The 11,576-nt window shown below is 53.0% G+C and overlaps 4 protein-coding genes across 4 annotated transcripts; 3 read left to right on the top strand and 1 right to left on the bottom strand.

Moving 5' to 3' along the window:
- Positions 1 to 198: 198 nt before the first annotated feature.
- On the top strand, positions 199 to 1,920 carry BDW47DRAFT_121734 (PEX28-32 family peroxisomal membrane protein; the record flags this gene model as incomplete). The annotated part of the gene is made up of 3 exons (XM_024815694.1): positions 199 to 356; positions 425 to 562; positions 621 to 1,920. The coding sequence occupies 3 exons, from the start codon at positions 199 to 201 to the stop codon at positions 1,918 to 1,920; spliced, it is 1,596 nt and encodes a 531-aa protein (XP_024676643.1).
- Positions 1,921 to 2,395: 475 nt separating this feature from the next.
- BDW47DRAFT_121733 (purine and uridine phosphorylase) lies at positions 2,396 to 5,275 on the top strand (the record flags this gene model as incomplete). The annotated part of the gene is made up of 3 exons (XM_024815693.1): positions 2,396 to 3,464; positions 3,514 to 4,315; positions 4,369 to 5,275. 3 exons carry the CDS (start codon positions 2,396 to 2,398, stop codon positions 5,273 to 5,275), a joined length of 2,778 nt encoding a protein of 925 aa, XP_024676642.1.
- Positions 5,276 to 5,889: 614 nt separating this feature from the next.
- Positions 5,890 to 10,353, top strand: BDW47DRAFT_121732 (putative ABC bile acid transporter; the record flags this gene model as incomplete). The annotated part of the gene is made up of 3 exons (XM_024815692.1): positions 5,890 to 6,127; positions 6,369 to 6,725; positions 6,773 to 10,353. 3 exons carry the CDS (start codon positions 5,890 to 5,892, stop codon positions 10,351 to 10,353), a joined length of 4,176 nt encoding a protein of 1,391 aa, XP_024676641.1.
- Positions 10,332 to 11,423, bottom strand: BDW47DRAFT_97526 (nucleolar protein 16). The gene is made up of 2 exons (XM_024820440.1): positions 11,261 to 11,423; positions 10,332 to 11,210 (listed from the first exon to the last, which is right to left on the bottom strand). Exons 1-2 carry the CDS (start codon positions 11,389 to 11,391, stop codon positions 10,622 to 10,624), a joined length of 720 nt encoding a protein of 239 aa, XP_024676640.1. The 5' UTR covers positions 11,392 to 11,423; the 3' UTR covers positions 10,332 to 10,621.
- Positions 11,424 to 11,576: the final 153 nt, after the last annotated feature.

Here is an 11,576-nt window from a genome sequence, read left to right as displayed (position 1 = left end):
GAAAGTATCATTCGTAACAATGATACACCGCTAGAACTCGGCTCTCCGCCTTCCAACGCATGTGCTTTTCGCCGGTCTGCCAACTACCGAAGTCGCTTCTCTTCCCCTCTCCTTCACCTCCAGATCTTTCCCATCGACGCCTGGAAATGCCGTCGGTTCATCATCGATCTGGTGTGACTTCCATATTAGTCTGGTATCATGGATGAATACACCCCCGACGCTATCGTCAATCGGAACGAACCGGTGCCCGTGATCTCCGCGGGGAAGACCAAAGATGACGCAAAACCCCCCAAGTCCCAACGCAGCTCGCATACCAGGTCGGGATCGCGGTCGCTGCAGGACAGGCTGTTCACAAAGTATGTCTTCTTGGTACTGCCTGAATCGAGCTGGAAGGGCTGGAAAGAACTGAACTGACTGGTTCAAGAATCCTAGAACAAGTCGTCCCCCGGGATGGAGAGGCTGGGTCGATCTCCGTCGAAGACAGACTGAACGCTGCAGACGCCAAGCGGCCTGCGTTCAGTCTCCCATTAATGGGAAATAACTTTCGTCGATTTAACGCAAGGTAGGCTGGAGCGATAGGACGTTGACGGTTGAGAGCTTCCGTTGCTGATACCATGCAGAATTGGCGTCGTTTTCCACTTCCAAAACCAAGTCGAGCGCGTGCTGAACTGGAAGCACCCTTCCCACACATTCTCCTTCTTATTCGCCTATTCTTTGATATGTCTTGAACCCCATCTGCTCGTGGTCCTCCCGATGATGGTCTTTTTACTGTTCGTCATGGTTCCTGCCTTCCTCGCTCGCCACCCCCCACCGCCGGCACCGTCGACATCGAGCATCATGCCCTACTATTCCTTCCAGGGCCCCGCGCTGGCTCCCGCGAAAACCATCACACCGGCATCGGAGACGTCCAAGGACTTCTTCCGGAACATGCGCGATCTGCAGAACAGTATGGCCGATTTCTCGGATGTGCATGATTCACTGGTGTCGGTCTTTGCGCCGTTGACGAATTTCTCCAACGAACGACTGTCATCCGCCGTTTTCCTCATGGTGCTGTTTGCAACGATTGTGCTGTTTGCCGTGTCCGACCTGATGCCGTGGCGGGTAATCGCGCTCATCGGCGGCAACGCGGCCATCCTGTCCAAGCACCCGAGCCTTCAGGATCTCCTCCAGACCATTGCATCGGATTTCACCAGCGAACGCTCCGACCGGGACCGGGCATTCCTCAGCGCGCACAAGGAGGCTCTAGAGGCCGCAGGCCTGTCGCTGGACTCCTTGCCGTCCGACCCGTCCGCCGCGATGTCGCTGCTGGGATCCTTGGCCGACATCACGCTGGACACATATCCCGAGGAGCGCGAGGTCGAGATCTTCGAGATCCAGTGGCGCTCCCTGGCCCCCTTCTCCGAGACGCCTTGGGAGCATTTCGTATTCAGTTCCCTGCCGTACGACCCGCTCTCCCCGTACCGTTTCGCCGGGGACCGACCCAAGGGCTGCCGCTTCTTCGAAGACGTCCGACCGCCCCATGGGTGGGCCTGGAAGAGCAAAAAGTGGGAACTCGATCTAGACTGCCGGGAATGGGTCGTCGAACGGATGATCACCGGCGTCGGCTTCGAAGTTTCCGGCAGCAGTCCAGACGAGGGATCCTCGCCCGGCGACGAAATCGGCGGCTGGGTCTGGGATCTGCCGTCGGATGAGTCCCGCCGGGAGGACACCGTCGTCGCAAAGGCGCTCGGGCACGAAACCTTTGACGCCGATCCAAAGCCCAGCACCGACGACACCAAGGCGAAGCGCAAGGGGAAGGGCAGGGTATCTCGCGATTTCGAGGAAAGGGGAGGCGCCGCGGCGCTCCAGATGGGCGAATGGCGTCGACGACGATGGGTCCGCATTGTACATAGAGTCAGCGTGCCATCCGAGGCTAGCTAGCAGATTGGATATAACATTACCTTCACCTTTTCACTGCATCTGAAAACTTTCAGCCATCATAATTCTATATTTTATACGTAAGGAGGGGGTTTTAACTTTGGACTTCTGAACTGGTTATTCTTATTTATAGCCTGATAGGCTATTTTATAATAGCGCTTGGCTGGGCCATGTTCAATATCACTAAGCGCCGGGGAAATGTAATTATCGGGCGATAGACTGCAGGGCAGTACTTATGTTTTACAACTACATCCTTCATGAAACACTAAATATCCACGGCGGCTAAGAGTGTGCGTATATAAACGTCTTGATATTGTCGCGAGCAAGACTATCACGCCCAACATTAAGACAAACGGAAGTGATTACGCCCCATCTCGAACCCATATTCACTACATATCATTATACTATACGGTTCATACTTGGCAATTTTCTAGACAAACATATACATATACATACCTATACATCAGTATATAATACAATGCCCCAAGAACTACACAATCACCCTTCAACCTCACCACTCACAGTCACCAACCCCCGACTTCCACCTCCACCTCCACCTCCACACACCCCCCTCCCCAACGAAGCCTACACAATCGGCTGGATATGCGCCATCCACGTCGAATACGTAGCTGCACGAGCCTTCCTCGACGAAAAGCACGGTCTCCCCACACAAGTCGCCCCCAACAACAGCAGCGTCTACACGCTGGGCCGAATGGGGTCCCACAACGTGGTCATCGGGGTGTTAGCCGCAGGGGAGTACGGGATTGCTTCGGCGGCGAACGTGGCCAGGGACATGCTGAACAGCTTTCCAAATGTGCGACTCGGGTTGATGGTAGGTATTGGTGGGGGAGTGCCGAGTGAGAGGCATGATGTGCGGTTGGGGGATGTTGTTGTTAGTGTTCCTTGTGAGGGGGTGGGTGGGGTGTTGCAGTATGACTACGGGAAAACGGAGCAGGGCGGGGACGGTTGGACGACGAGGTTCTTGAACCTGCCGCCGGTTGCTCTGCGTGGTGCTGTGATGGATCTTGCGGCGCGGTATGAGGAGGAGGGGAATGGGTTGGAGGATGCTGTTGATGATGTTTTGGGGAGGATGCCGAAGCTGAGGAAGGGATATCAGCGTCCGGAGAGGGGCAGGGATAGGTTGTATCAGAGTGGGTTTGTACATTCGGGGGAAGCCTGTGTGGAGGGCCGTGGTGAGGATCCGATGAATCTTGTATGGAGGCCTGAAAGGGGTGAAGAGGGTGAGAGTTTGGAAATTCACTACGGGATGATAGCCTCTGCAGACCGGCCGATGAGGGACGCTCGAGTGCGGGACAAGCTTGCCGCAGAGAATCATATTCTTTGCTTTGATGCATCAGCTGGGGGGCTTATGAATTACTTTCCATGTCTGGTTATCCGCGGTATATGCGACTACTCGGATTCGCATGAGAGTTCGGAATGGGAGGGGTTTGCGACGATGGCGGCTGCGGCATATGGGAAGGACCTTCTTTGTCGAGTTCCAACAAGTCGAGTCGAGGCTGAGAAGAAGCTCGCTGATATTCTCTCAGGTGAGTAAAAGGTCACTGTTTGTGGAATTGCAGTCACTGATTAGGACAGATGTGCACGAAATGGTTGGAATCATCCACGACAGAGAACATGATCAAGACCGTGAGACGATCTTGAAATGGCTCGCTCCCACCGAAGGCCTTAAGTTTTCTTCCAAGCAGAATGAATACGTAAGTCTTCGGACGCACAGGACTGGCGAATGGTTTCTCAAGACGCCGGAGTTTCAGACCTGGATGAGAAATGACAACCGGACCTTATTCTGTCCTGGCATCCCCGGGGCCGGAAAGACACTTATGACATCTATTGTCGTCGATCATCTCGAGAAACACTTCGACAACGCCAATATTGCGTACGTCTATTGCAGCTTTGGATTGCAGGACCAAACACCAGAGGGATTTCTTGGCAGCGTCTTGCAACAGTTGGTTCGGAAACAGTCTCCTCTTCCTAAGATTGTCAAGGATCTATACAGCCGACACAAAGATAAGAGTTCACGGCCGGGGCTTAAGGCACTTTTGGAGGTCTTAAACTCTATTATCCCTTCCGATTCAAGGACATTTATCATCGTCGATGCGTTAGACGAATGCCAAAACCATAATCGGTGCCGAGACAGCTTTCTGTCGGCGATCTTTGCTGCTCAGGTCAAGACCCGACTGAGCTTCTTCGCGACGTCAAGGCCCCAGGGGGTGGAGGCTAGGTTTCGCGAGAGCATCGTGCGAGAAATTGTCTCTACGAAGCATGATCTGAAAATATATCTGGACAACAGGATTTCGTCATGGGAAAAGGTACACGGAACAGACTTAGATGGCCTTCGAACTACGATCAAAACGGAAATTATCACGGCGGCTGACGGAATGTGAGTCGAGCACACTGTATTAACATCTACATATCACTAAATGCCATTTATAGGTTTCTGTTTGCAGTCCTCGATATGAACGCACTGCAAAGCCTGGAAACAAAAGGAGAGATCCAGGATGCTTTAAGGAACCCCTACAGAAGAGAAAACAGACTACTCGAAGCTTACGGGCAAACGATGGAAAGAATCCAAAGGCAGGAAGAAAGCCCGAAAAGACTCGCCATGTGGACTCTGGCATGGGTCCTTTATGCCAGACGTCCACTATCCGCGGTAGAGCTTCGGTACGCCCTTGCTCTGAATGCAAAGCTAACGGAGGCCGAGTTTGAGAGTTACCTTCCTAATATAAGAAGGGTTCTATCTCTGTGTGCTGGGCTAGTGAGTTTCGATGAGACGAGCAAAACTATCGACTTCGTCCACAAGTCGACGCGAGATTACTTCGAGGCAACAAAGGGCATTCGGTTCCTTGATGCGGAACTGAAGATCTCGAGGGTCTGCGCTGCCTACCTCTCATTTGGCGCCTTCAGGAGCGGGTGCTGCCAGACGGACGAAGACTTTGAAGAGAGACTGCAGACACACCCGTTCTATAACTACGCAGCAAACTACTGGGGCCATCATGCTCGCGAGTCTGCGATTTTGTGCCCAGAAGTTATGAACTTTCTCGAGTGCGAGACGGCAGTCCAAGCATCGACCCAGGCACTCCTGGCTATCAAGTGTCACCCACGGAGTCCCCAGTGCAGCCAGAAATTCCCGAGAGAGATGACTGGGCTTCATTTGGCGGCGTGCTTCGGGGTTGAGGGAGCGGTCAAACACTTCCTCCAGAAAGGGATTGCAGTCGATGCGAAGGACACTGACGGCCATACGCCGCTGTCGTGTGCTGCGAGGAACGGGCACGTATCCATCGTCCAGATTCTGCTCGCATCAGAAAAGGCAAAACCCGATATGGAAGACAGAAGCGGCTAGCGGGCACATGACCTCTATCAGCTTACTAGATTTGTTGTCCAGTCGCGCCTGGATGTGTAGATTAGAGTTATATTTTGAAGCCCGAAAAAGTCACGGCACACCTAGTTGTTTTCGTGAAATTATATATAGATGATTGGTTGTGACCGGCCATGAGATGTACAAACCTATATTAAAAATTAAGAAAAAAATAAAAAACAAAATAAATAAATTTTAACATAGAAACAAAAGTGCTTAAACAATAAATGTACTGGTTCATCTAATATTTAAGACCAGGAGTATTTCGATATCGATAGAGTAGATGGAAGTTGACACATTCTGTCGTTCTGCAGGATGCGGTCGTGGACGGAGACGGAAGTTTAGCGCCCCAGCCTCCCCGCAGTCAAGCAATGTACCCTGGAGGATCGTTCAACGTCACTTTTCCCCGGACATGTCTCAATCTGCCATATCAATTGGCCAATTCAAGTGTCCTCATGTACTTGGATCAGGAAAATGAACCCCTCACTTCTTGCTCTCCAATATGGGTACGTTTTTAACCAAGAATTATTCGCATTGACCAAGAATGACTATGCTGATTGTTGAAGGACTCGGCCCACGCACGGCCGTCACCATGTGCCATGCCGTACTTTGCCACCATCCCAGCCATTGTCATCTCACTGCTAGTGGTTAGGCATCTGCTGGGTCGCATTTCGATGTTAGCTCGTCCTAAATGGATGAAGCCGTTTGTTTTGGAGCAGCCTCTGTGCCCTGAATTGCCGGTAGAGCAGACCAAACAGCGGATGGGCTGGGTGATCATCCTCTTTGCCATCACCATCGTGGGCGTTGCGGCAGAGGTGGTTAAGCTGGTGTTAACAGGTGCAGATTTTGCAGGTTATGCGCTTCTTATATCTTGGGTGCGTGACGTTTTCTTACCCCAGAGTACATTCTAATCAATCATAGGCCTTGGCCGCGCTTTTTGTGATAGTCGAAAGACCAAGGTCTTGTCCGACATCCCTACTGGCGTATTTCCTGGCGGTCTTCATAGTTGAAGTTGCATATATACTGAACCATCATGCTTTTGTTGCCACAAAGCTTGGTGCGTATTACACATCCGCAGGCGCCGCCTTAGCAGCCTGTGGGGTCATTCTGATAATGCCTCTACGAGGACCCTCGCTTGCATGTTTGGATATTGGCGTCGTGGGCCATACACCATCAAGCGACTACAGAAGCCCGGAAGACAACCTTCGTTTGTGGCAATTCCTAACGGTATCATGGATGTCGCCTCTGATGTCACTGGGCAAGAAGAGACAACTGCACGAAGAAGACGTTTGGTCCCTCGGGTTCGAGTTCCAGCATCGGCGACTGCACGATCACTTTCGGGTCCTGCGAGGGTCTGTTATCAGTCGGTTACTCCAGGCAAATGGGCTCGATGTTTTGATTACTGCTTCAATTGCAATCGTGCAGATGCTTTGCGGTATGGGTTCCGGTCTTGTTATTGGGATTGTTGCTGACGTAGTGTAGGGTTTTCAACGCCCGTGCTGTTACAGCAACTCTTGAAGTCGATGGAAAATACGGCTTTACCGAAACGCATCGCCCTGACATATGCTGTGCTGTGGATGGTGATCCGCTTGGTAGCAGCGCAGGCCCAGGTCCTCTTCCTGTGGTATTCAAGACGATGCTATGAAAGGAGTAGGGGGGAGATGGTCATGATGATTTATGAAAAGGCGTTATCTAGAAAGAATGTCTTTGACCAACAGACCTTGGAGAAGGGAGAGGGAGAGGAAGATCCTGACCAAGAGGCTCAAGCTTCCGACGAGGAACAGCCCATCGACCAAAAGAGAAAGATATGTGGGATCTTTCCCGTACGGCAAAAGCAGGAAAAGAAGAAGCCAAAGACAGCCGCATCCATGGGTAAAATTTTCAACTTGCTTCGTGGGGACGCTTACGAAGTGGCACAACGGTTCTGGGAAGTGGATAGTCTAGTCGACAAGCCACTGGGGCTCGTTATAGCCACCGTACTTGTTTGGAAGTTGCTCGGACCATCTTGCTTTCTTGGGATTCTTGCGATCCTAGTAGCCCAGGTCCTGAATGCAATCATCACACGAACGTTGCTCCGATGGGAACGCGTCCGAAGACTAGCGACTGATAACAGACTCCAGATATCCTCGCAATTCATCGAAGCGCTGCGACACCTTCGTTGGTATGGGTGGCAAAATCACTGGCTTCGGCAAGTAATGGAAGCCCGGCAGACTGAGTTGAACTTGCGTATTATGACCAGCTTGTGGGGTGTGTTGATTCGGTTCGTCAACGCATTTGCGAGCGGTCTCTTCCCCGTTCTGGCTTTATACGCATACACGCTACTGGCCGGGAATCCACTGCGAATCGATATTATCTTCCCCGCCCTGCAATTGTTCACCATGCTGGAAACACGTCTCAGGGACATTCCAGGATTAATTACCGTTCTCATCAACGCGTCTATTGCCATGGAAAGAATTGAAGATTTTATGGCAGAGCCGGACAAAGAAACAACAGCACCTGCGGTGAATCAGCGAGCCCCGCTTACATTGGATTCATGCTCATTTGCATGGCCTGGCACGTCCTATCCTGTCCTCTCTGATATCAGCCTACAGATATCAGAAGGCCTCACAGTCATATGTGGAAAGGTGGGCGTTGGGAAAACGGCTCTGCTACAGGCATTATTAGGCGAGCTGGACAGACTCGCTGGGTTCTCGGATATACCAAATGAGATGATAGGATACTGTGCCCAGACCCCGTGGCTACAAAGCATGAGCATCCGCGACAACATTCTATTCTCTGCTGCGTATGACGAGCAGCGCTACAAAAGTGTCCTGGAAGCCTGTGCTCTGCTCCCGGATCTGGCAAATTTCAAACACGGTGACCTGTCGTTTGTTGGGGAGAATGGGATTGGTCTCTCGGGTGGTCAGAAGGCGCGCGTGGCTCTGGCGAGAGCCGTCTACAGTAGCGCGAGGATTCTGCTCTTCGACGATCCCTTGTCTGCGTTGGACCATAATACTGCAGAGGACGTTGTTCGCAAATGCTTGTCTGGGCCGTTGATGAGAGGTCGGATCGTTGTGCTTGTGACACATCGTACCCATCTTGTTGGGCATGTTGCTGATCAGATCATCCATATCCGGGACGGTCGAGCTACTATAGAGCAGCGACAGGCCCACGTTTTCGAAGCTGAAGATTCCACGGGATCCTCACAGAGCGGAGTCGTGGACGTCGCGCCTGAGGCCGAGACCGAGTCTCAGGATGGCGCTGCCGTGCCAGAAAAGTTCATTGAGGAAGAAACCCGAGCTGAATGGGGCGTTCAAGCCAAGGTGTACTGGACCTACATAAAAGCCGGAAAGTACAAATGGTGGATCAGCCTTGTTATCATTCTCACGATATACCGTCTGGCGTCAATCGGCCAGTCGTGGTTCCTGAAGGAGTGGGGAGAAGCTTACAATGAGCTTCTCTTGCTCGTGGGATCCCTCACCTCCAAAGGAAAGGCACTGGCAACCAACTGGATAAGCCTATCGATCTTACCGGCAGGATTTAGTTGGCATCCGTCCAACCCCATGGACGGCTTCCCTCCGCCGATGGAGAATGTCAAGCCATGGCTGTGGGCGTTCTTTGCTATCACCACCTTCCAATCCTTCATGCTGCTCATCGGACAGCTCATGATGCTCATTATCGTATACTGCGCTGGAAAGTCCCTTTTTCAGCAGGTGATGGTGCAAGTCAGCCACGCGACATTCCGGTTCTTCGATACGACGCCAATTGGGCGTCTCATGAATCGTTTGACGTCTGATATCGGGGTAGTCGACGGAAATATCAGCCAGCAGTTCCAGGTCATCGCCTTCCAGGCGATCACATGGATATCCTCAATTGCTGTGATTGCATCAGTCACACCTTACTTCCTGGCATTTTCTCTCCTTTTGACAGCCGCGTTCATTTTAACCTTCCTCCGCTTCCTGCCTACATCACAGAGCCTACGTCGACTGGAAATGGTCTCGCTCAGCCCCCTGATCTCCAACTTTGGCGAGCTTCTCCACGGCCTGACAAGCGTGCGCGCATTCCACGCAGAAGAGCGATTCCAGAACCGCGTGATTGCCGTGGTCGACAAGTTCCAAGGCATGGACCACTTCTACTGGTCGCTCCAAAGCTGGCTAATGTACCGCTTCGAAAGCCTCTCAGCGCTTTCCACTTTCTGCCTGACCGTTCTCGCACTGTACACGAGGGTATCACCCGGCCTCGCAGCCTTCGTCCTAATCGCAGCCAGCAACTTCGTCGAAGCGACCCACGGCCTCTGCAAAGAGTACGGCCAACTGCAGATGGACTTTGTGTCCGTCGAACGAGTCGACGAGCTCCTTCACGTCGAGCAGGAAGACCCCGGCACCATCGACCCCCCGGCATCGTGGCCCAAATTCGGCCGCGACATCGTCTTCGAAAACGCTACGATCCGCTACGCGCCGCACCTCGACCCCTCCCTCACCGACATCAACATCCGCATCCCCGGGGGTTCAACAACCGCCGTGATCGGACGCACAGGAAGCGGGAAATCAACACTTGCAGTCTCCCTCCTCAGCGTCATCCGCCCAGAGTCTGGACGAATCCTCATAGACGGGCTCGACATCAGCCAGGTAGACACTGAAGCCCTCCGCAAACGGGTGACGTTCGTCGCGCAAGACCCTGTCCTCTTCCCGGGCAGCATCAGACTGAACCTGGACCCGACGGGCGAGTTCTCCGACGCAGAGTGCGCAGACGTTCTGGGCCGCATCTGTGGTCGACACGGGTGGACACTTGAGACGCACGTCGCCGCTGGAGGCCGCAATCTCAGCCAGGGCGAACGGCAGCTGATTGGTCTGGCGCGGGCTGTCTTGCGACGTAGCTCGATTGTAATCCTAGATGAAGCGACGGCGTCGATTGACCATGAGAGCTCGCTGGAGATCCAGCAGGTGCTGCGCGAGGAAATGCGAGAGTCGACGGTTATTACGATTGCGCATCGGCTGGAGGCGATCAAGGATGCGGATTATTATGTGGTGTTGGATGGGGGGAGGGTTGCGCGGCAGGGTTTTGTTGGTGATATGACTGAGTGATCAAAGTGTGGTGTGAGCACCTGAATGGTATTGCTGTTCGCATTTGAATATTATAGTATGACTGTCTAGGAAGGATCTTCGTAGCTCCCGCCTACCCCAGACCATATCACCTATCAGCGAGAATGCACCTATACATAGCTCAAAATCTCGAATAAGAATAGATTAGACCCAAGGTGCAAAGATGGATATATACAACTTTTATCCCAGATCAAACAAACGACCCAACGCCACGCGCCGCAATGAATGCAAACCATCATCAACCACCAACTCACGCCTGACCAGCCTCAAACTTGCGAATCCGCCGCTTGATATCCCCCACAGTCTGCTGCATAGGATTCAACTTCTTATCCCTCGCCATAGCAGCATAATCATCCCCATGCTTCTGCACCAACTTCTCAATCCACTCTCCCTCGCGCGTACTCGTATGGCGCGGCTTCTTGCCCAGAACAGCAGAATCCTCCTTCGCAGCCTGCATCTCCAACTGCCTGACGACCGCGCTCGCGTCCTTGCCCTGCGCCGCCTGTCCGACAGCAGCAATATCGACATCAACGGCCAAGTCGTTGAGCGGGTCGTTGAGCGGGTTCGCGCGCTTGTGCTTGCGGCCCGCGATCTCCACCTCGTCGTCGTTGATAACGCGCAGGATCCTGCCCGTCTCGGGGTCGCGCTCGACTCGCGTCTCGCCGACCTTAAGGTTCTTGGCGTTGGACTCGGCGCTGCCTTTGATGTGCAGGTTGTTCTCGGGGGCGTCGGCGAAGCCGGTGTCGGTGGTGATCCGTTGAGAGCCGCCGGCGGGGGCATTCAGACGGTGCATGAGGCCGAGGCGGCGGTAGTTTTGCGTGAGGGTGAGGTTGCGGTCCCTTGATTCTTGTTAGAGGAGGCTATTTAGTTGGAGTGTTGGTGGGCGTACCAGTTCTCGGCGATGATCGCATTGCCCAAGACATTGACCTTCTTCTTGCCGCTCTTCAGCCGGCCATTGCGCTTGGCGGTGGCCTTGGGCCGAGACGACCGGAGCTTCTTAGCTTGACGGATATTGGTCATGGTGTGGGGATATAAAGTGTGGTGGATTGGAGATGAGGTTGCAAGTTTTGCAGCGGGAGAAAAAAAATAAGAATGGATCTTATCGATTGCGGAGGCGCTAATCCAAATAGGGTATGTTTGTGTTGACTCCAGGAACTGGCTTGGCGTGTTTGTCTGGCCCCTGTCACTGATAAACATCCATCATC

The sequence above is a fragment of the Aspergillus candidus genome (genome assembly GCF_002847045.1).
Source record: "Aspergillus candidus strain CBS 102.13 unplaced genomic scaffold BDW47scaffold_1, whole genome shotgun sequence".
In the NCBI taxonomy this organism is placed as follows: Eukaryota; Fungi; Ascomycota; class Eurotiomycetes; order Eurotiales; family Aspergillaceae; genus Aspergillus; species Aspergillus candidus.
Note: the sequence above shows the minus strand (reverse complement) of the source record. Positions and strands in the feature narration are given on the sequence as shown.